This window comes from Protopterus annectens, chromosome 11.part0 (genome assembly GCF_019279795.1).
Source record: "Protopterus annectens isolate FY-2018-M chromosome 11.part0, PAN1.0, whole genome shotgun sequence".
Taxonomy (NCBI): domain Eukaryota; kingdom Metazoa; phylum Chordata; order Ceratodontiformes; family Protopteridae; genus Protopterus; species Protopterus annectens.
In genome coordinates, this window is record NC_056745.1 from 468,505,389 (window position 1) to 468,529,584 (window position 24,196).

Below are 24,196 nucleotides of genomic sequence, written 5' to 3' on the forward strand. Positions count from 1 at the left end.
GTGACATCGGGAGAGGTTCCTCTAACAAAAAAGAATAGTCAATGGGGTCAAGCCCTTTGAGTTCACATTCACAAAGGCATGCTGCAAATCTTGCTCTGCTTCAATCTGCACTGCAGTTTGAATCTTGGATACATCCTGAGCTTTATCACTTCCTTTTGCCTGTGAGGTTGGGGCACTGGGTGTATTATGCAGGTGTGCTGATTTTAAGGTTCTGTCATTGGTCAAGACGGATTTTTGGTTTAAAATTCAATTTGTAGATGGTGTAGAAGTTGAATGAATCAATGCTTGGTGGATAGATGTTGATTCATTGGCAGTTTGCTTATCTGCTTGACCAATCAAATTGATGGACAGTGTTGGCATTATACAGACAATATGCAAAGACAGGGGTTGAGATACCATGAAGTAACTGGACATTCTTAGGAACCACTTGATGACTACTGGTCAGAATTTTATCATCAGTCCATGTAAAGGCATTTCCTTTTTTAAAATAATTAATATCTAACTGCAGTTTCATTTTCTTCACTTCTGTAAGCCTTTGCTCATATGCAACAATGTGATCTTGTGTTTCATACTGTAAAGGCATTTCCTTTTTTAAAATAATTAATATCTAACTGCAGTTTCATTTTCTTCACTTCTGTAAGCCTTTGCTCATATGCAACAATGTGATCTTGTGTTTTATACTGCAAGTCAGCATGTATATTTAACTGAACTCCTGCTATAAGCTCTAAATAAAGTGATTCAATGTTAGCCCGTAGTTTTTGTTCAACAGGTCAAAGTAAGCTATCGACGGTTCCATATAATGGAATGAGCAGCTCAAACTAATGAGCTGCCATTTCCTTAAATCCAGATGTGTGTCACTATAGGTGGACATTTTTAATATTCTAAATACGCATTATCATGTGACTTACTCCTTTAAACAGATGCACACTTACCTACTCAACTGTTATGCCTGATGGAAGCTTTATTAGGTGAAAGTCTTCTAACTTGCAAGTGAAGTTTGTTATAACTAGTGGATTATACCGGTGGATTTTACCTTGCTGTGTGAAGTTATTTGTGGATTTTACTCCGGATAATTAAAGAGGTTTTAGAGTGGTTTGTGGTTCCAGTGACTTTTTATTCTTTTATGTTGTTCAATGGCTAGAATTATACAAAATAAGTATACGAGGAACTTGTTCCTGTTAAACTTTGAACTGGCTCTGCAAGAGGACAATTGGGACAGGAAAATTCTGTAACAATCCTATATCAAGTTGTTGACTGCTTGCTGTTCATTTTCTTTTCTGTACTCTGTAATATGGCTCCTACAAGGTAATGGAAAGGGAAATATAAAAGTAAGGCTCTGTTTTTCTTTTTTTTTTCTTTTTGATGATAATGCATATGGAACCCTTATGAGGTATTGCATGACAAATACAAGAGAAAGCAGCAGTACGTTAACAGGCTTGCAGTAACAATGAACAATGGTGTGGACAACCAACAAACTTCAAAGATCTTTTGCTAGCCTTTTGGATCACAATGTCAGCATTTCAGTCCGAGTAGAATCTCCCCCGTAAGGTGCAACGTCTCACTTTCATTACTCATTCCCTCTTATCATTGTCCGGCCTGTCACCACAAACCTGGTGTTTAATTTTCTATACAAAAGCAAGAGGGGACTCTATTTTAGTGAATGGTCTTACACTTAAATTAATACATGTAGTGGCTTATCACACAGCCCATTACCAGTCTTGTCATCGTAATATTAATAACAACAAGATGAAGGAAATGTTAAGTGATATATAACCTATAAAAGAATATCAAAGAAGAATGTAAATAAAGTAATAGCAAATGTGAATGATAGTTTCTATGAAAAGTTAACTATCTCAAAAGAATTGTACGATTATTTTTGTACACAGCATCTGAAGATACCAAATATCAATGGACTACCAAAGGTCCATAAAATCTGATGGATCCACCACGAAGGCCAACTGACAATGGGGAAGGATGGGTGACTGAACCCACCTCCATTTAAAGATACCAAATATCAATGGACTACCAAAGGTCCATAAAATCTGATGGATCCACCACTAAGGCCAATTGACAATGGGGAAGGATGGGTGACTGAACCCACCTCCATTTATGTGGAAGAACTGAAAAGGTTACTACCACATGCGAGAACAGTTGTGAAAGACTCCGAAGGCTTTTTAAAATGTCTATATGCAAGTACAGCAATGAGGGGAACATATGTAGATATAACAATGGCAACCATGGACGTAAATAGCCTATGAATATGGAATAGAATATGGAATAGAAGCGGTTAAGCAATTTGGACTCAAATACAGAGTCAATGACAACATTAATTTGATATGCAGTCTTCTAGATGAAGTACTATTTAATAATGTCTTTGTATTTGGGAATGAATATTATTGGCAGAAATCTGGAGTAGCCATGGGTACCCCATGTGCCAACAGCTATGCTAACATAGTGTTGGCACAATGGGAGGAAAAATGGTGCTTAGATCCCCTTAGTTGGAACAACAATATAAAATTCTATACAAACGTTTTGTTGATGACATTTTTTATTTTATGGGAGGGTGATGAACACTCTCTCAGAAGCTTTGAGTCATTTTTGGGTAATTCCACATGATTTTTAAGATTTGAACTGAATCTATCAGACACTACTATCAGCTTCTTGGACATCCAGCTGACACTGAATCATGGATCTGTAATTGATACATCTATGCATAGAAAGACAACATGGTGCAATCATATGCTTCACAGGACCAACATGCACCCAAGACATATTTTTACGAATATAGCAGAGAATCATGTAAAACGTATATATCTAAACTATGCACTAAGGATGAAGATTTTGACATAGAAAAAGAGAGACTTATTAACAACTTTGTGGAAAGAGGGTACAGTAAGGATGAGGTTGTGAAAAGCATGAATAGGACATCAGATTTACGAACTGGAAAAGGAAGACCATATTTCTCTCACAGGATGAATAGGAATGAAGAGAAGAGAAAAAAAGAGAATAAGCTGAGGCTTTGCCTTACATATAGCAGTGACAACAATGTTATACTAGAGATCATAAGAAGGAATTGGCCAGTATTGACCTCAGATGAGAATCTCAGGAATATTGTGGGGAAGACGCCTAGCTTCTCCTTTCAAAACAGGATGAACATGAAAAGGTTATTATGCCATGGGAATAGCCAGAATTTAGACAAAGAGCATTCACCAACAAGCAAAGTAGGGGAGGTGCAGCCTAAATGGCCAACTGGTAACAGCTTTTTTCTTGAGCTCCACATCAGCTACCAAGAACAGGAAAATTATTTAAAATTCTATCATCATCTTGTCAGAAGTTAAACAATCTGTTTGAGAACATATAGTCTACTAGATTTTCAACTTTGGAGATTTTTCTTAATTTCCTGTCAAAATGAATGATTATACAACTAGGCAGAGATGAGCAACACAAAATCTTCACATGCTGAAGAAATCCAGTCTATATCTACTACTCTCCAGAAATTATCTTTAAAAATGGACAGATTTACTGACAACCTTGAAACTTTAAAGATGAACTGTTAACAACAAACTGATGTTCTAAAGGAAATCCTAAAGCAGCAACAATCCAAAATTCTGAACATTGAGACTTCACTGAATGATATAGATAAAAGACTTTAGGAAGATGAATTCCACCGTGAGACCATTCTGCAACAAAACACTTGACTGATAAATAAAGTAGATGATGTTGAAAACAGAGAGAGGAGAACAAATATTAGAATCTTTGGTCTCCCTGAAAAAAACAGAAGGAGAAGATATTATTTCCTTCCTAAATTCCTGGCTGCCTGAATTTTTGGACTTAAAAGAAGGTTTGTCATACGGGATCAAGAGATCACATAGAGCCATAGGGAAACCTATCCCTCCTTCTCCTAATGCCTCTCCAAGATCCATAGTTGTGAAGTTCCTATCCTTCTTACATAAAGAACTCATACTGAAAACAGCTTGGAGGAAAAGTCCCTCGACTTTCAAAGGAAACCAAATATGGTTAGATAATAATTACTCCACAAGAGGCCTGGAAATGAGGAAAAGCTCTTGGCCATTGGCAAGACTATTAAAGCAAAATAAAATTAAGGCACAATTAGTCTATCCAGCCAAAATCAAAATCTACCATCGAAACAAGATGAGATCTTTCAACAGTGTCGAAGAAGCTGTTTCGTTTATTCAAAACATCATCATCATTACAATCCCAGAAGGCATGGCCTGGTCACCATCTACAACCCTTAAAAGATCACCAGAGAAAAATAACTTACGGACGTAAGAAAGAAGGTTCATAGGTTAGTAAGAAAGAAGAAAATGAAAACTGGAGTTAAAAATACTGGACTTCCTAATTCTCTCAAAGAACAAGCTAAATCATAAAATGTTTATGAAAACCTAAAGAAGTATTTATCATTACTTTACTTGTCTTGTATAACTCATTTATTTAACCAGTGAAACTTGCAATCTAAAAGTAATATTACTATATTCTTATTAGATACAACTGCTAGTGATACCTAGGATGTATAGCTAGTTGGATCCTGCACATGTTTATTTCTTTCTTGAATTGTCTCTTCCTTTTCCCCCTTTCCTTATTTATTACCTTTTTATTAGTGGAGGGAGAGGGGAAAGAGGGAGGGAAATGAAGAAAAAAAAGGAGGAAGGATTAATTTACTATCAGTTTAATCACAAACCTGAAACAGATATCATAACTTGATTTTATGTATATATTGTAAAGAACACTTCTTTTTTCAAGCATTCTGTCAGTATATGATTTAAACATGTCATAATTTCTTTTCCCTGATTTTGTTTCCAGTTTAGCGTTTTAACATTCTAAACTGTCATTTGTTTCTTTCAGGAAACAGTAACCTCGAGCGCTACTTTGAATTGAAGAGCAGTTAATTTTTCTCTGCATCCAAGTGCTCTTGTGGTTGTCTGTAAACTGAGCTTCGTATAGCATTAAGAAACTTGTTTTGGGTACTGTATTAGAACTCCGTGGTCAGCTGTGCGAGTGACGCGGACGTGTGATGGAGATCTCCTTTGCCTGTGTTGTTGCTTCAGTAGTTTAAAAGTTGTCAGGAATATAAAGTACACAACACATTTGATTAAATATTAATAATTAGTAGAAATACCAATTTCTTCTAAATAAAAATAAAATCTACTAGTAACTGATCTCTATAGTAACCAAGGTGGGATTATGTAAATTATGATGACATCATCATTGCTTTTCAAATCCCATTGAGTGTTTGGGAAATTAGCAGGTCAAAAAATAAATAAATTAGCTTTCCATAACATGACACCAAGAGGATCATAGGGCTCAAACAGATGCCATATGCTGCCCGGTTAAAGAAACTCCAGCTCTACGCAGTGGTATACCGCCTGCTCAGAGGCGATCTGTGCCTGACGTATAAAGCCATGTCCAACCCGGAATTAATGGACATGCTGCACCTCAGAAAATCCAAATCCCATCGAGCTACGCGCTCAAGAGACTTGAACCTCAGCACTGAAATAAATAGGACATGCTGGAGGGACAGATTCATAACCCAGAGGCTTCCTTCACTCTGGAATAAAATCCCAGTCCAGGTTAGGCAGAGTCCCTCATTGACTCTCTTCAAGAGGAATCTTGATGAGTGGATGGGAGATCGTAGGTTTACCCCGGGTATCACTTCTGTGTCACCATTAGACAGAGGCACAGTATACTAACCTCGAAAAAGGGCATAGCAAAATTAATTTAAAATGGGTGGCGAAAGCCAAACACACACTGGCTAGGCTTATAAATGCCCTAGTTGATAGCCTAGTATGAACCTATGATACTAATAGTTAAATACATCATTACCCTGGTTTATACACAAGCATCTGCATACAATTAAACGAAAGTATTCTGTAATTAGTAAGAAGGAAAGAGAAAAAAGAACTTTCTGTTGAACAGCTGATCTATTACAATTGTTACCGCTTATAAACACTGATCAATAACAGCAAATATAGCTTAGAAATACGCAAATACTTCATAATTAGCTTTATGGATTAGGTTTCATCCACTCAAATAGGTTTCTAGTAAAGTGCTATTCTTTTGAGTAGCATGACATCAGTAAGGAATACTTTAGCACACTGTATCGCTAGCTTTTACATGTTCCTAATTGAAGAAATAAACTGGTGGCAAATTATTAGAATATAACAAATACTCAGTTACAATTAGCTCTAAATACATCTAAACTGTTCCTGTTAAAGTTTACCCAGTGAGTTAACTAGCAAGTACAGTCATAGGGAGTGTATAAAACCACTTCCTAGTACCATCATTTCACATATGGGGTCAGGTTCTTTCAGATTTAATTTTGGATGTCTGCTCCATCTGGTGCGGCTTTGCTGTATCTTACAGTGTTGTTATTGGGGAGATGTACAATATAGCTGTTATAAAGACTGGCTCAAGTGGCACACATGCCCAACTTATTTAATAATTTTTCTATTTTACCACGCTTGGTGCTGTTGCAAATAATTGCCACCCTGCAGTTTGGAATATAAATTAGTTAAGCTAATTTCAAACTGTTAGTCCTAGAAGATTAACAATGTTGGAATGACACCTTGTTCTAATACACAATAGTGGTGAAAAAGAGTGGTGGATAGATATTTATCTAGATGAGTGGTTTCTACAACTTTTTGAACATTTATTGAAGCTGGAGTTAAATGAAAATAAGTCTGACTTATTATTTACGCACAACAAAGTTCGCAATAATAGACTCTAATATACTCATCAGTACCCGAGACGTGTTATAAGAGATTGACTGTTAATATAGCAATAAATAATTGAACAACACATTAAGACGGCAAGTTTTCCTTCAATTCCATTCCCAAACTTTTTCAAATACACTGCCTGTCTTTGTTATTGACAAAATTAATACAGGGAATGCAAATCAACATATATGTGTGTAATGATATGTAGACATATGTGTGTAGACATATGTGTGTACCTATGTGTATAGAGGTACATATGAATATGTACATACATATATATGTGAACATATAAAAGACAGTAACTACGATGATGAGACTAAAGTTTATACATAGACACAGTAATATTGTAACTAATTACATCACTAAGTCTGACCTGGGTAAAAGACTGAAGATCAAATATGCAGTAACGGAGATTCACTGTGCAGGGCTCAAATGTTCAACTTAATGCTTTAGAAATATAATGACAAATGCTAAAAAGGAAGTTGGAGGGAATAAAGGGGAAAGGAGTAAATATATATATATATATATATATATATATATATATATATATATAAAAACTCTAGACAGCAGTGAAACTTGCTGCAATAGAAGATGTGATATTTAAACTTTATGGAAGTACAGATTTCTCTGTGCCTAACCAGATATATATTCCTATACATAATTTGTTAGAAAGTAAATTGATGTTTATTAATTAATGTTGGAGTCTCTCCATGGTTATCTGAACTTACTGAGTTTGAGACAGATAGGAATTACTTGAACAGTCTCTTCTATAACCATCACCGTTTGTAAATGTACATTTTAATTCCATATGTCCTTGCTCATGATTATGCTATTGTAATAGTGTTACTAGCTGGTTGCAGTAGGGAAATATGGAGAATTACTATATAGAGGATTATCAATCATATAATACCTCATGGTAGGGGAAATGTTTTAGTAATTAATTACATATAATATCTTTTACTATAAATACTTAAGTGGTGATCTACTAATTTACTGATTCATTCTGGTTAACACTGTTATTGTTTATCCATCTTTAAACTACTGGAATTTTTTACATAGTCAGATGCTCTTTGAGCCCTTTAATAGATAATTCTACTTATACATGATCATTATCAAAATATTATTTCTCTGATTCTATAATTATTCATATAGAAGATATATATATATATATATATATATATATATATATATATATATATATACTTCAATTGAACAAAGGTTTATTAGTGAAATTTAGTTGCACTGTTTATAATCAAACTGTATATTACACTAACATGGTGTTCTCTCATACCAATTAATATATAGATTTTCATATAACACATGCTCTGGAGCCTCAAGTTGGGCAAACTTGTTTAAAAATTTTGGAAGTGATGGTTAATCTGACTGGATATTTTTATTCTGTCAGATTAGGAACGTTCTACATTCCATGTCAGTTAATGGATTTACTGTTTATCAAAAGTTTAGTTTTAAATGTTTTTTTTTTTCTTTTTTTAGGCCTCAGACTGTTATTAAATTGTATTTTACAATGGGAATCAGCACCTTGTCATCAAAATATAATCTTTCCAGGAAGGGTACGCACGTTTTAAATATCATGATTGTTTGCTATCACATCTTACTACCACTCTAACCCTTTAAACAAAAAACATGGACTTGACTTTTCTTTCCTTAAACGTTATAATGGTTTAAATAGTCCAGGGAAAGGACTCGACCTATTAAAATACTTGAACTTAAATAAAGCACAAGTAATATTTTTACAAGAAACCCACTTCAAAATAAATGATAGCTTTAGCTGGAACCCAAATAAATACCTAAGATTATCCAACTCCTCATACACTAAAAAAAAAACAGAGGTGTTCTAACATTATGGAAGAAAAGCGTCATCTCCCCTCAAATCTTATATAATTATGAAGATAAGGGAGGACTTCTGACAATAACAATAAAATTAAGACACAGAATTTGGACACTGATCAATGTCTATTGGTTCCCAACAACAATAAAAAAAACACTTTAGAACTCATCACTAACAATTCTAAGGGTAGCCTGATTTTAGGGGGTGATTTCAACTATTAAATGACTCGGAAACTACTAACAAAAGACCTTTTCGTATTACTCCTACAGGAAAAACTTTAAAAAAAAATGGTCAGATAACTTACAGCTATATGATTTATTTTACCTCAGAAATGATAATTCATTATAATTTTCCCACTGTGATTTTAGATATAGGACTCAAACCAGAACTGATAAAATATTTATAGCCCAAGACCTAAAAACAAAATATCACACCTTACAATAGTCCCGTGCCCTATGTCTGATCACAATGCACTTATTTTTAATCTTCAAACAGATTTAAAAAAACTCTCTCTCACTAAAAGAATACCAGCTTATATTACTAAACTGAAACAGTTCAAACCTTGGCTTGATACAGAGATAGAATTTTTCTTAGATACAAATCTAACCAGTGAAGTAAATGTAGCAATTCCTTGGGATTCGTTGAAAGCCTATCTATATGGTAAAAGTATTGCATGGTTTAATAATAAAATGAAGGAATGGGAGTCTGAATTATCTAATATACAAAAACAAATTGTATTAATTAATAAAGATAATACTAAAATCATTTCACACAAGAAAAAGGAAATTGAATCCTTAAACAAGAAATATGACATTTTAACTCATAAAACCAACTTGGCCCTAGAAAAATCAAAACTAAATTCTTTCTCTGTATCTCCAAAATATATGCGTAATCTAACATTGAGAGTGAAAAGAAACTGCATTGAAAACAATATTGTAAATGTGCTCCATGAAGGGAGAAATATTAGTGATATCTTAGATGCCTTTAAGTATCACTTTTCGGAACAATACAAAAACAATGACTCTCAACATAAATTCACAGACTACAGTCTAGACTTCCCGGAATTTAAAAGTCTACCAGACAGTTTGATTAATGAGATTCAGAAACAAACCTCTCTAAAGGAAATTAATGAAAAAATTAAAGAAAGCAAAAACAATAAATCACCGGGCATAGATGGTCTTATTAATGAAATATATAAGCTTTTACCACACTCTGCTATATCACTCTTACACAAAGCCCTGAATGAATCTTATTTACAAGGTATAATTCCACCCTCGTGGAAATACTCATTAATTACTCCCATACTAACAGAAAATAAAGATTCTCATGTGTGTACATCATATAGGCCAATTTCTCTGATTAACAATGACTATAAATTATTAATGTCTAGTCTAGTTAACAGATTTAAGAAATCATTAACCCATCTCATCTCAGATCAAACGGGATTTATTTATAATAGACATACTCAAGATAATATTCAAAGAATTATAACTACCATAGCTATCTTAAATAGGGATGATCAAGAGGCTCTTATAATCACTCTTGATATTGAAAAGGCCTTTGATTCGTTAAACTGGAAATATCTTTTTAAAATTCTTAAATCATACAAATTCCCTACTCAATTTATTACTTTTATAAAAAAATATTTATTATAACAATTTACCATATGTAAAATTAGGCCCATTTATGTCAGAACCTATCAAAATTACTAAAGGTACCAAACAGGGATACCCAATATCTCCAATTTTATTTGCTTTAGCAATATAACCCCTTTTTTTGGCAATTCAATCTGATCCTAAAATTACAGGCCTAAATTTAATCATTTTAATTCTAAAATATCAATATCTTACTTACTTTAATAAACTCTGAAGAATCCTTACAGGAATTAGATTTACTAGTCAAAAACTGTTGTTATATTTCTGGCCTAAAAATCAGTAGTTCTAAATAAAAAAAATCTTAATGATAATACTAATTTGACTACTAATGAAACAACTGGGAAGCAGGTTTCTTCACTGAAGTACCTAGGGATTCACCTATGTGAAAATATAGACCTAACTTTAAACACAAACTATAAAAACATTAAAAATGTTAACAGAGAAATGGAATAAATTACATCTAAAATTTGAAGACAGATTACAATTAATTAAAATGATCTTATTGTCAAAATAAATTACATAGCTCTTTCTATCTCTACATTACCCAGTAAAAATATTTTAAAAGAAACAAACAAAACTCTATTAAAATTTTTATGGTATCCTAAAAAGCATAGGATAGCTCTAACTAATCATATTAGACCATGGGAACTTGCAGGAATAAAATTCCCAGATTTCGAATCCGACATTAAAGCCTCTAACCTCAAAACAATATTAAATTGGATAGACCCCAAATATTCTTCAGCTTGAAAATCGTTACATACAAGTATTATCTTAAATGAAAATAAGCTAATAAAAAAATTACAATTAACCAAATTACCTAACAAACTTTGGTATGTACTCTGTATCAATATACAATATAATACTATTAAATTTACTAATCTAGATTATTTAAATCATATCTATAAGTCCTTTAGAAGTTTTGTAAATAACAATATTGACATTAAAGTATGGATCCAGCTTCTATTCCCCTTTAAAACTACAAAAAACCTTTTTGATAATATTAGCTTAGATACACTCAGCTACTGGGAAAGAAAAAAAATTACATGCTGGTATCATTGCACAAAGAACCTAGTTGCACTAGATGCACAAAATTTGATGAAAGAATATGATCTACCATCATCAGACTGGCTAGTTCTCAATAATCTGCTTCCATTCACTCAATATTTTTGCAGAACAATACAGAGCTCTTCCTATAGCTCATCACCCAAATTTATAATTCTTATGTATGAAATACTGCATGGTGAATTTAATTGGAAAAACAATCTCAAAAAAGTATAAAATTACTTATAAAACTACTCCTAATCAGAAATCTTGGGATTTTGTTACTAGAGATTGTACATTGTCCCTATCTTCTACGAATAAATCAAAAATGTTACATTCGCTTAAATTAACCTCTAATTTACAAATATGGAAGATTTTCTCCTGGAAATTTTTACATAGAGGTTTTTACACTCCAATTTAACTCCTCTGAACAGGTGATATGTTGGAGATGCTCTCTAGAATGTAAGGCCGATTGGTCTCACATCTTTTATGATTGTTCTCACATTAAGAATTTTTGGAATGATATTGAAAATTTTCTCCAAGCCATCTTTACTGATTCCTTTATATTATCAAAACCTTTAATTCTTCTGAATGAAAATGAATCTATTGTATTGAATAACAAAAATAAATATCTTCTTTGGACAATTCTAGAAGTAGCCAAAAATGTATTACAAGAAGATGGAAGTCATCCTTCATTTCAACCTTACAAGACTTCATGACTCTTTTGGTTGAAGTTGTGTCAATGGAAATAAAAGTTAAAGAATCAAGAATATACCCAAGAAAATGGACTAACAACCCTTGGACTAAAGTTCTCTTATTCAGTCATTGAATTCAGATATGTTTTTATCTAATTAGGTATACTGAAAGTATGAATGAATGAATATTGTACCCTACTTTACAGTTTATACAAGTTGTTGTTCCCTTTATTTTTCTTTTTTTTCCTCCTTATACACTTGCTTGACACCTTTGTAAAATCTGTACATAGTTTTATCATAATTTATTGTTCAAATGATTGTTATTGAAAAATCAATAATAAAAAAAAATAAAATAAAAACAAGCAAAGTAGGCACCTTTAAATGTGGATTTTGCAAAGCATGCCCATTTATTAAAACAGACAATTTATTCATATATCCCACATTTAGGAAGGAGTATAGGTTCAAAGGATTTGCGAATTGCAGAAGTAGAAATGTGCTCAATGTCAATGCTGCCCAGCCTTCTATGTGGGGAAAACGAATAGGATGTTCAAGGATCCTATTTCTCAGACACAATCAGGATATCAGAAATCAAATGAATACAAATGCTCTTTATGGTCATATTAAAAATAACAAAGACCATACTTTTAAGTTTATGGTCATAAGTAGAATAATAGAAACAACACAAGGAGGGGATCTGGTGAATTACACGGAAACTGAGGAAAGCAAATGGATTATAAACTTCAGAGCTGATCAGAAACCTGGATTGAATGAAATTGTGCCCCTTAAGCTGATTTTGAAAAGCAGGGGTCTAAAGAAATAATGCTTATGGACTTATTATGTTCGTACTATGTCTGTCTGCATAGATTTTAATTTTTATTTAATAGATTCTTGACACTAATTTTTGGAATAAATACAGCGTATACCTTTAAGTAAGATGTTGACATTAACTTTAGCAATGAAAATGGAAAGAACGTGAATGAAAGGCGTGTTCATACACTGAGATTTCATTGGCCTGTTGAATGCATCAGTAACAGGAAGTTCTTCTTTTTAAATAGAAGACAGCTGCGTTTTCATTAGGATTTGATAAAGGTTCAACAACCGAAAGCGCTTATCCAGATAACAGCAGGATTACGTTTATTTTGTTACTAAAGGAATAAGAAGTTATGTACTCCACATAACGTTCCATCTGAGTAGGTAAACTTCATTTGTCAGCAACCTATGGGATTCGGATCCGACCTCGGATCTGAGTCGGCAGTTTTCAACAGCTTTAGATCCGAGCTCCAAGCTCCTCCCCCTACCCATAATCCCCTGCCAACCCTGACTGACCTCAGATCAAGTTTGCCCAAAAGCAGATACTGCCCGAAGACTAATACTTTCAAGATAAAGTGGGTAACACCCATGGACCCGAGTATGAAAACATTTATAAGTGAGGGGGCAGGAGGGAGGGACGGTTGCTGACAAATGAAGTTTACCTACTCAGATGGAACGTTATGGTGAGTACATAACTTCTTAATCTGAAGTAGTTAACTTCATTTGTGCAGCAACCTATGGGACAGAGTCCCCAGCTACCTGAACCTTGGGCGGCCTTCATGAAAGGATGTTTCGGAGCACTGCAGAGCCAAAGGATGCTCTCCCTCTGGAGATAATGTCCAATTTATAGTGATTGATAAAGGTATGAGATGAGGCCCAAGTGGCTGCTGAACAAATATAATCCAAAGAGACTCTAGCTCTAAAAGCCACAGAGGTAGACATAGACCAAGTAGTGTGGGCATGGACTCCCTGAGGTGCGGGCCTGCCAGAACTTTCATATGCTAAAAGGATACACTGCAAGATCCATCTAGACAGCGTGACTTTAGACACAGATTGCCTATGACCAGATGTCCTGTGGATGTAGAAGCGAAGTTGTCTATGCACATTCAGTGAGTGTAATTTATATTCCCCTTTGTTTTGGTAATTAGGGAAGAAGACTGGTAGTTTGATGGACTGGTTAATATTCGATTCAGAGGCAATCTTGGGAAGAAAGGAGGGATTGGTCCTGAGGTAAACTCTATCCTTGTGAAAAGTCAAATATGGGGGTTTTACACAGAGGGCCTGTAGTTCAGAGACCCTTCAAGCCGAGGTGATAGCGACAAGAAAGGCAGTTTTCCATGACAAGAATTTAAGATCTACTGAAGCTGCAGGCTCAAACGGGGGAGCTGTTAAGGCATGAAGCACCAGCATTAAATCCCAAGGAGGGACTACATCCTTCACTGGAGGTCTGAGCAGAAAGGTGCCCTTCAAAAAGGTCTTACACAATTTCGTGGTGATCAAAGGGCCCAGTTCATTTCCCACGTGATAATGAGAGATAGCTGCTAGTTGAACCTTGACTGTGGAGGAGCTAGCCCCCTGATGAAACAACCCTGACAGGAAGTCTAATACTGCTGGCAAAGGAGCTGTGAAAGGATCAAAATTTCGACGTTCCGCCCAAATGGAGAAATGTTTCCATTTGCTACTATAGACCTTTCTAGTAGAAGGCTTGTGCGTTGCTACTAGAATAGTTTTAACTGGGGAAGAGATACCGGGAGTCCTAGCTACAAGTGGAACTGGAGCAGCCAAGCTGTGAGCTTGAGACTGTCCAGATTCGGGACTGAGAGATCTAGGGGGTGGGATATTAGATCCGGACGGGGATCCAGAATCCAAGGGGGATTCACCAAATGAGACCAAAGGTAAGGGAACCAGGGTTGACTAGGCCAGAATGGGGCAATGAGGATTATCCTGCTCCCCAACCGGCTGGCTTTCTGCAGAAACTTCAGCATCAGAGGAAGAGGAGGGTAAGCATAAAGTAGACCGGGAGGCCAAGCATGCACCAAAGCGTCTCTCTGAGGTTCCCCGGAGGGGGAAATGAGAGCGAAGTAGTTGTAACATTTTGTGTTCGAGGGAGAAGCAAAGAGATCGCAACAGGGTTGACCCATTTGGCGAAAATCTGATTCGCTATCTCGGGATTCAGAGACCACTCGTGTGGTAACAGGATGGTGCGACTTAAGTCTGTCTGCTAGGATGTTGGACCGCCCCGGAAAGTGCGTTGCTATAAGAAAGCGGTTGGTGGAGATCGCCCATTCCCACACACTCATGGCCTCTCAACAGAGTGGGTAGGACCTGGTTCCCCCCTGTTTGTTGATGTACCAGACGTCTGACTGGATCGCAATAGTTCCTACAGGAAGAAGGTGCTGAAGTGCTTGCAACGCTAACAGCACTGCCCTCATCGCTAGGACATTGATATGCAGAGAGGTCTCTGTGGGGTCCCACGTGCCTTGGACTGTCCTGCCCGAACAATGCCCCTCCCACCCGAGGCAGGAGGCATCTGTGGTCACCGTGGTTAGGGGAGGGGCCATAGAAAAGGGGCGTCCTTCCTGGAGGTTCAGAGATTGGAGCCACCATAAGAGGGCCCTCTTGCAAGCCCTGCTGAGGGGAATGGGATGGCTCAGAGGAAATCGAAGGAAGGACCACTGGACCTGGAGGGTCCATTGCAAAACTCTTATGTTCAAACGTGCCAATAGCAAAAGATTGATTGCCGCCGCTATTGAGCCTAGAGCCCTCAGGACCAATTCCTACAGAGGAGCTGGAGAATGTAGAATGGCCCGCACATGTAGCCTCAGGGTTTGTAGCCGGTCTGTGGTCAAGAAAGCTAGGAGCTGGTTTGTGCCTAATCTTGCTCCTATGAAGTCTATAATCTGTGTCGGGGTAAGAGACGACTTCTCTATGTTGATAGTGATCCCCAGCTGGGGAGCTAGACGAAGAAAGTCGTTTCTGGCTGCGCAGAGTAGATGCCTTGACGGGGTGGTCAGGAACCAGTCGTCCAGGTACGGGCAGACCTGGATTCCCTGGAGGCTGAGGTGGGCCGCAATCACTGCTAACACTTTGGTGAACACCCTGGGGGCTGTGGTGAGACCAAAGGGAAGGACTTTGAATTGGAAATGACTGGCTCCTAGCCGGAAGCAGAGGAACCTTCTGGATCACCTGTCCATCAGAATGTGGTAGTACGCATCCTTGACGTCTATAGAGCACATCCAGTCATTCTCCCGCAAAAGGGGGAGAATGGATTGAAGGGTGACCATGCGGAACTTCTCTTTGGTTACTGACAGGGGTTACTGACAGGTTCAGAGAGGAGAGGTCGAGGATAGGTCTCAAGTCCCCCGTCTTTTTTGGCACCAAAAAGAACCTGGAGTAAAACCCTGACCCACACTGGTCTGGGGAGACGTGTTGGATGGCTCTTTTTTCCAGCAACTGTTGGATTTCTGTTGCTGCGGCCTCCCCCTGATCGGGTGGGACATCGGGGAGGTAATCTGGGGCTGCATGGGTAAAGAGAAAAGGGAATCTGATATCCTCTGGATATAATGTGAAGCACCCAGCAGTCTGTCGTGATGGACTCCCAAGCTGCTAGGTGCTTCGAGAAACGCCCCCCCGACTGCCTCCAGAGTAGAGCAGTCAGGCAACCCCTCAGGGGTGTTGTGTGGGTTGGTCCGAGAAGGGTTCTCTGGATCCAAAGTTGCATGGGCCCCCTCTGCCTCTAGGGCGGCATCCACCCTGCCCTCCTCTGCCATGGAAGGGCTGGGAGTCCGGAGCGAGACGGGACTGTTGCGACTTCCGGAACCGCATCTTCTTCTGTCCCTTTTGGTTCTTGGAGAAGGACCTCTGGGGAGCAGAGAAGCGGACTCTGACGGCAGACGTCTTCCAGTCCTTCTCGCTCTGGACCAAGGTATCGGGAACAGTTTTGCCAAAGAGGGCAGAACCATTGAAAGGGGCATTAGTGAAAAACGCCTTGAAGGGTTCCGTGAAATCACAGTGCCGGAGCCGGGCCGGACGCCTCATGACAAGGCCCGCTCCGCTGGCTCTAGCAGATCCCTCCGTGGCATGGGATAGAAGCCGCATAGAGGTGTTTGATATGGATCGGAGAGTGGCCATCCGGGTGGAGTGCAAACGTTTGTCCTCCGCCGACATGGACTCGGGGCGACGCAGCATACTCTTTGATAAGGGCCCGCTGCAGCCGAAGCACATGTGCCATGTAGTTCAGCGACCTCACAGAGGAGGTAGCCGAACTAAAGACCCGCTTCCTTAAACGGTCCATCGACCGAGACTCCTTGCTCGTGGGATGAACCGAGGGACTCTCCTGAGCTAGTTCCCTCTTGGTGGCAGCCACCACCAACATGGCATCTACAGGGGGACCCTTACTCCAGTGGGACTTGTCAGAGGGTGGGCTAAGAATTTTTTACGGGCCTTGGGGACTGACTCCACAGTGTCCGGCTCCTTCCACGCCCTGGTAGTAATCAAGTCTACCAGGGGGTCGGCCGGAGGGGACACCCAAGAGGTAGATGGGCCTGCTTCAAACGCCTCCAGGAACACGGATTTGTCCAAGGTAAGCTTTGGGGCAGACCACCCCCCACCTTTATCCTGAGCATCTTCATGATGTCACCAAATGAGACATCTTCAGGGGGTGATCTTGGGGAGCCTTCCCCCTCCTCCAAATCTGTGTCCTCAGTCAAGGACTCGGGGGAGTCCAGGTGCCTCCTTTTGCACTTTCGCTTGTGAGGAACCTCCACGGGGGGGGGGGTGTCCGAGGAGGTCTCACCAGCCACATCTTGTTCCAAAGGAACAACCTGGGACGTCAGAGCAGGCTGTCCCTGGGGCCGGGTGATGGAAGTCGGGCCCAACAGAGGAGTGCAGGGTGGAGCCGTGGCAAGGGCCGGGGGCCTGGAATCCCTTGACAGGGCCCTCTCCACCACGTCGAATGCCGAGGGAGAGCTGCTCTCTCTGGGATCCGAAAGCAGACCCTCCCTCGGATCCGACGGATGGATCAGGGCCGGCGCTGAAGCGATCGGATCTGATGGACCAGTATGCTCTGACCTGGACGGAGCCGAAGGCATACCGATACCGCCGGATCCAAAGCTCAGCCCTTGGCTCCGAGAGCTCGGATCCGAAAAAAACGGACCTGACAAACTCGAGGGAAGGATTGGCGCGGAAGTACCTGAGACTATCGGCGCCGACACCCCCCGGCTCCAAGGCTGCCCGTCTCCGAAGACTCCGACCCCGGGAAGCGGGACGGAGAAGGAGCTATTGGGGCAAAAAAAGGGGTCGAGCTACCCCCGGAGGGGGGGGAGAGGCAGGAGCACTCCCATCTGCAGTTGGGCCTGGAGGAATCTTCTCATCATCTGGTCCAAATCTGCATCCGTGAGACTTCGGGTTGATCTCGATGAGGCCACCGAGGCGGGATGGGAGTGTCGCCTCTATGACCTCTAAGGAGATTGGATCTCCTCCTCCTCAGGACCCAGTGAAAAGCACGGGGACCGGATCAGAGACGGAGGAGACCCAGAAGTCCTGGAGGGAGAAGACCGCTTAGCCGGGGGGGCCGAAGTGGAGGCCTCGGCCTGCCGCTTGTGGTGCTTCTCCCTCCTTTTCTCTTTCCTGGCCTCCCTCTCCTCCGGGCCTAAGGCGGGAGGTTGAGTCCTGGCCGGAGGGAAGCAGGAGTGGCAGCCGCCGCAGCGGGAGCCACAGGAGGACCGGAGGTAGAAGCCGAATCCGGGGTCAGAAGACCCGCCAGAATCAGCTTGGACCTCCGGTCCTTGAGTGCCCTGGGGTTGAACGCCGCACAGATGGAACAACCAGAAGACAGGTGTTCAACCCCAAGGCACAACACACACCGAGTGTGGCCATCCACCAGGGACAGCTTATGGGCACACTCGGTGCACTTAGAAAAGATCAATTTTGGGGCCTCAGCCATTTTAACTAAGAGAGAGAAACACACACGTTAGGCCCCAAACACACACACACAACCCTAACGGAAACACGAAGGAAGGGGGAGCTAAAAGACCAAAAAATATATAGTTAAACTAGAGAGTGTTTTTACAAAAAGGGACCTGTAAACACACAACCAAAAAACAGAAGAAAGGAGAGGAAAAAGGTAATTTTTTTTCTCACAAAAGTTTCGAAAGCTTGGAGCTGTTGATCAAGCTGCTGTTGGATCACCGCGGCAAACTAGATCCGAGGTCAGTCAGGGTTGGCGGGGGATTATGGGTAGGGGGAGGAGCTTGGAGTTCGGATCTAAAGCTGTTGAAAACTGCAGGCTCGGATCCGAGGTTGGATCCAAATCCCCATAGGTTGCTGCACAAATGAAGTTAACTACTTCAGATCTGTTTTTAACTGCTTTATTTTAGCTTTGGTGGCAGTAGCGGTTTGTTTTTCGTAATATTACGGAGTGTATGGTACCAGGAAATCTGCATCTTTTGTTCCTCTCCACAAGTGTGGTGATCCTAACCAAGTTAACATCGGTAGACCTTCTTCAAGCTAGACAACACCCTAGCTGTGACTCAAGTAACTTAACCTTGATTTCTGACATGAGCACTGGAGAAGCTGATGAGGGGTGGTGGGAGTCAGTGGCCAGTGTGGCTTATCTATCCTTGCAGCAGGAAAGTCTCCTACTCACTGCATGATTGACATCCAGCAAATGCGGATATTGCAGCTTTCAGTAGTGTAGGTCAAGAAGTTCTTTTCCACCAAGTTGCACGATCACATAGTAATTGAAACTCATGTGCACAAGTGCATGAGTCACTGTGGAGGCATCTTATGAGATGCTGGCAAGTCAGACTGCCAAAGAGGACCAGTAGGGCTAGGTTAAAATCATCCACTCCTGTGGCTGCTTGGTAATGGGATCTTCCATTGACTAGCTCTCACCTCCAGCTTTAACTGCAAATAGTACATTTTTTGGAAGTACGGTCTTCCTTGAAGACTGAAGAACCACCTGTCAGAGTGATACTGGATGTAGCAACCAATGTAATGGGTGAATAAATGGGTAATGCATTAGGAGGAGGAGGCTGAGGGTCAGGAGGTACAGGGCAATGGGAACTCCAAGGAAAAATTGCCCTCCTAAGTCCACTTCCCACTCAACTCCTGACTAATGGTGTACTCTCTTCTTTCTAAAACACCACACATATTTTGAATAAAGATTGGTATGGACTCTTCTGGTTACAATAACAAGTCATACTGCAACTTCCCTTGACAAAAAAGACTTTTTACATAGCTGTATGTTCTCTTTTGCCTTGCTCAAAGGTTAAGTGTAGTTTCAGAACCACCTCCCCATTTATACTCAGTTTTGTCAGGAGAGAATTTGACAACAAACAATACCTTTTTTCCAAGTGGGAGTTCCAAATGGATCAGTCCCAAGTCCACACTTTTTTTTGTATTGGTGAATTAGCTGTGGTTTTCCACATTCTTTCAGAATGAGTATGAGTCTGTATTATAAACTCCTGCATCTAAGGGCAGATAAAGCTCAGCTTATGCCACAGATGGCCCTAGACTCTCTGCAGACTTAGATACATGACAGCATTCTATTACTAAATCATGCCTTATCAGAAGTCATACGGTTTGGTCTTTGGTCCCTCCCTTTGAGTGTAGATTTCATTCCTTTCAGTCATCTCCAAGAATGGCTTGCCTTTTTCTCCACCATGAACAAAGGTAAAAATATAGGACTTACACTTGGACAGGAGTTACCTCACAGTGCTCATACAGCTGTCTTTAGGTTCACAATTTACCATGCTGTAATAATCTGCACCAACTAGCTCGTGTTCTTACTTCATGTGGTTTTGCAGTGTGGTCATGTGCAATCTACAGTTTAGTCTTTTATAGTATCCATCTCAAACTTATTCAACATTACATGGTTTGCTGCAGTTGCATTCTCTTGATATCACCTTGTTATGTATTTTACTTGTGGATGCTGTCTCTTTTAAGCAAAACTGCTTGAGCTAAATGTGCTTTGCTTTCTGCTTAATAAACCAATTCTGTAGTCTCATCCCAAAAAGTCTGCTTTAGTGACACCTGACAGTCTTGATGCCAAGATATCAAAATCAGTTTCAAGTAATAGTGCCCACGACTTTCTGATGCTAGGGGACATAGAAATCTAGGAATAATACTAGGCAAGTACTAATGGGGACCATAAGATGTCTAACTATGCACACCTTTAAGCAGACAAACTGAAAATTTCTTGCCATCCTTGTCAAGCACCTAATATTGCTTACTTCCTAAATCAAGCAGAGCCTTACATGACAGGCCTAGTGTAAATTTGCATGTATCCATCCACTCATCAAGACTACCCTTAAAGGTAGCCAAAGTAATAATTTGTCCTGTGTTAGGACCTTATCCATCTAGCAAGTCTTGTTTATATTTTAGTGTAGACACAGGCGTCTAGCACAGGTGTCTCTGTAGAGGCACTGTTCTTGCAAAGAAATTGGATGTCAAACAGGAATGGGTCTTTCACGGCTTGAAAAGTTAGACATAGGTCACCTCACAGCAGCTAGCAGCTTACTGAGTATAAAGATTGTATTCAAGAACTTCAGTTTAGTTAGAAATATTCTGGACCTTTTCAGTTAAGCGATATGTTTGGGATTTATACATATCAAAGGGGGTAATGGAAGAATACACAATTAGGATGACTTCTATGGCTCTTGAAGGTTTTCCCTTGCTAGTTAACTGGGACACATTAAAGAATCTCCTGACCTATGGGAGGAGCATGACCAAACAAGACAGTTATCCACTTAAGGACCCTTGTCTCTTTTGATATAAATGGTACTCCTCTTCACACAGATTCTAACTTATGGAGTGGGAACAGCTTTTTAGATGAACGCTACTGTGCTGCACTTATTCGCACCTTTTTTTCTGTGCACCAGGTATATGCAGATTTCAACCCTTGCTGTATAGCATCAGTGGATGAGTAAATACAGCAGCTAGCTAGTGGTCATTAGCAACGTTGGTCAGCCATACTTCTGGAATACTGGCTTGGATGCCTGTAAAACTGAAGAGCGCAAATGAAGGAGGTGATGTCATTTCCACATATTTTACATCTGTTATTTTACTTCTGTTACAGTTCCATGTTACAGGTTTTGCAACTAACTTTCTTTACATTAAAAAAAATGGCACACAAAACTGCTAGTAAAGCAGACGTTCTTAGAAGGGCAGCGCCAAACAAAAAACAAATCCCAAACTGTCATAATACATTCTGTATGCAATAACCTTGTAGTCAAAATATCTCTTGACAGGCATATTTCAATAATCTCAAAAGTTGCTCCTACCACATTCTAACTTTCTAGGTCATACAGAAAAATACATACCTTGCTTTCTGGCTGTGGAGGTGGGAATGGTGTGTATTCCTTTTTAATAGTCTTCTTTTTAGGTTCTTTGCGTTTACTCAAGTTTTTATGCCTGAACTTGGGCAAAAATCTTTCCCAGTTCTGAGATCGCAATTCTGGATCTTTTGCAAGCTCACGCTTGATCATAAGTGTCTGCAATGCACAACACAGGAAATATTTATCTGAGAAAGTATAGTGCAAATTAAGAAACCAAATGAAATATTTTACAGCAAATATGAGGACTTCAGAAACTGTAAACTTCATGAAACGCTGCTTAAAACTATACATACCAGTGCTCTTATCAATTTACTGTCGGATTTCATCTACAACATTCTAAATTATTTTAGTCAAAACACTTTTAACTAATATTTACATACACCAACAGGAAAGAGGACATTTAGCATAAATAAGAACTGACTACATAAGAACTCAAGCCATTATGAACATTTTTTAATCACCTGCAATGAGAGGGAATCTAGCTGTGCTAACAGCAACCAGAGATCAACTAGAAACTCAAGGACAGGAGGGCTGGCTGAAGGATGGAAGGACTGAGTGTTCAAATTCCATCCTACCTTCTCAACTGGGGAGTAAAGGTGCAGGGTTTTGCTTTTTACTTTAGCTAGGGTACCCTCTAGTGGAGAGAGTGCACAGCAAGCATTATATGGCTGAGCAAATCAGTGCATGCAGTGAGACATGGCCACACAAACACACACACACACACACACACACACACACACACACACACACACACACACACAGACAGATGTGTGCAATGACAAGTATCTTGTTTTCAATGACCAACCAGGACGCATTCTTGGAAGAAGGGCTACTACTCTCCATCCAAGTTCAATTTCCCTGAAAAATAAAAACAAAGTAATCTCCTTGGTCACAGTATGACACACTTTTCTCTAGTTCTGCGGGAATTAACAGGGTAAAGTAAAGTAAATATGGATCCATCAATAGAGGCAGGGGACAAAAAACTCTTGCTGCAATCAGAACACCAAGATCAGGTACAAACATGCTACTGGTCTGAATACACAGGGAAAGTAAAGCTGTGTGAGAGTACTCACCATCAACACAACAAAAGATGTCTAAGAGCAAGATCACTGCTGCAGGGTATTCTTAAATTAATGGGATTTAGCTGTAGGTGGGAATCAGTCTATAGCCTCAGATAGTTTCTAAATGGGATCTGAGCCTACCTCCCATGACACTGATAGCAGGACAGGAGTTGTAAAGCACAGCATAACACACTCTATCTTTGATTCCTTTTTTACTGTAGCTGAAAGGAAATCAAAAAGTGTATCCATATCTCCTAAACCTAGGTGGGAGTGTCAGAGTATTAATGTGCTACAAACAGCAAAAATTACATATCTTACTGCACAAAACCCGAGTACCCTATATCAGTGAAAAGTTGCAAACAGCACTAGTACTATGATGGCACTACATGCAACAAAAAAGAGTAAGCATTCGGATGCTGTAAAGCATAAACTACCTAATCAAAATAGGCCTGTCAGGGAAAATAATCAAAAGGTGGACGAGAGCTCCTATTTTAGCACTTGCACCACTATTTGAATGTATACTATTGTGACAATGTGATGCCAGCTATGCCAGGAGAAGTAGGGCAATGGATGTGTAACATATGACAGCACAGCTAGCTGGAATTTTGTAAAGAATTATATGTCATTCATATATCAAACCAATTTGTACAGGTGCTTGTGTTGAAAAATGTACTTGTAAAGCTGTTTATGATAATGCACCAACAGTGTGCCTTGCTGGACAGACAAAGAAATATACATACATTATTGTAACTGCTTAACTGTATATGTTTTAACAGAGAATACTGGAAGAGTAGAGGTTAATCTCAAACTTTTGAAAATCATTTGAAAATAATTACCTGGTTTAGGCCATAAAGATTACATGTTACAGTTCTCAATGCAGCCAGAGACAAAGTGTGTACTTGGAAGCTGCCTGCATTGTCTCTGCAGTGAACTAATTGCTATTCTGGAAGGGTGGAGGTCTGAAATTGTTTTATGGCTTCCAGGAGCTGCATGACCAGATGTGCATGATGTCA

General features: G+C 39.5%; 1 protein-coding gene across 1 annotated transcript in view; it reads right to left on the reverse strand.

Moving 5' to 3' along the window:
* Nucleotides 1-24,196, reverse strand: part of KRR1 (KRR1 small subunit processome component homolog) — a 514,300-nt gene that overhangs the window by 173,207 nt on the left and 316,897 nt on the right. The window contains exon 7 of the mRNA XM_044087976.1: nucleotides 22,108-22,278. Within this exon, the coding sequence (XP_043943911.1) occupies nucleotides 22,108-22,278 (171 nt within the window). The remainder of the gene's footprint in view (nucleotides 1-22,107; nucleotides 22,279-24,196) is intronic.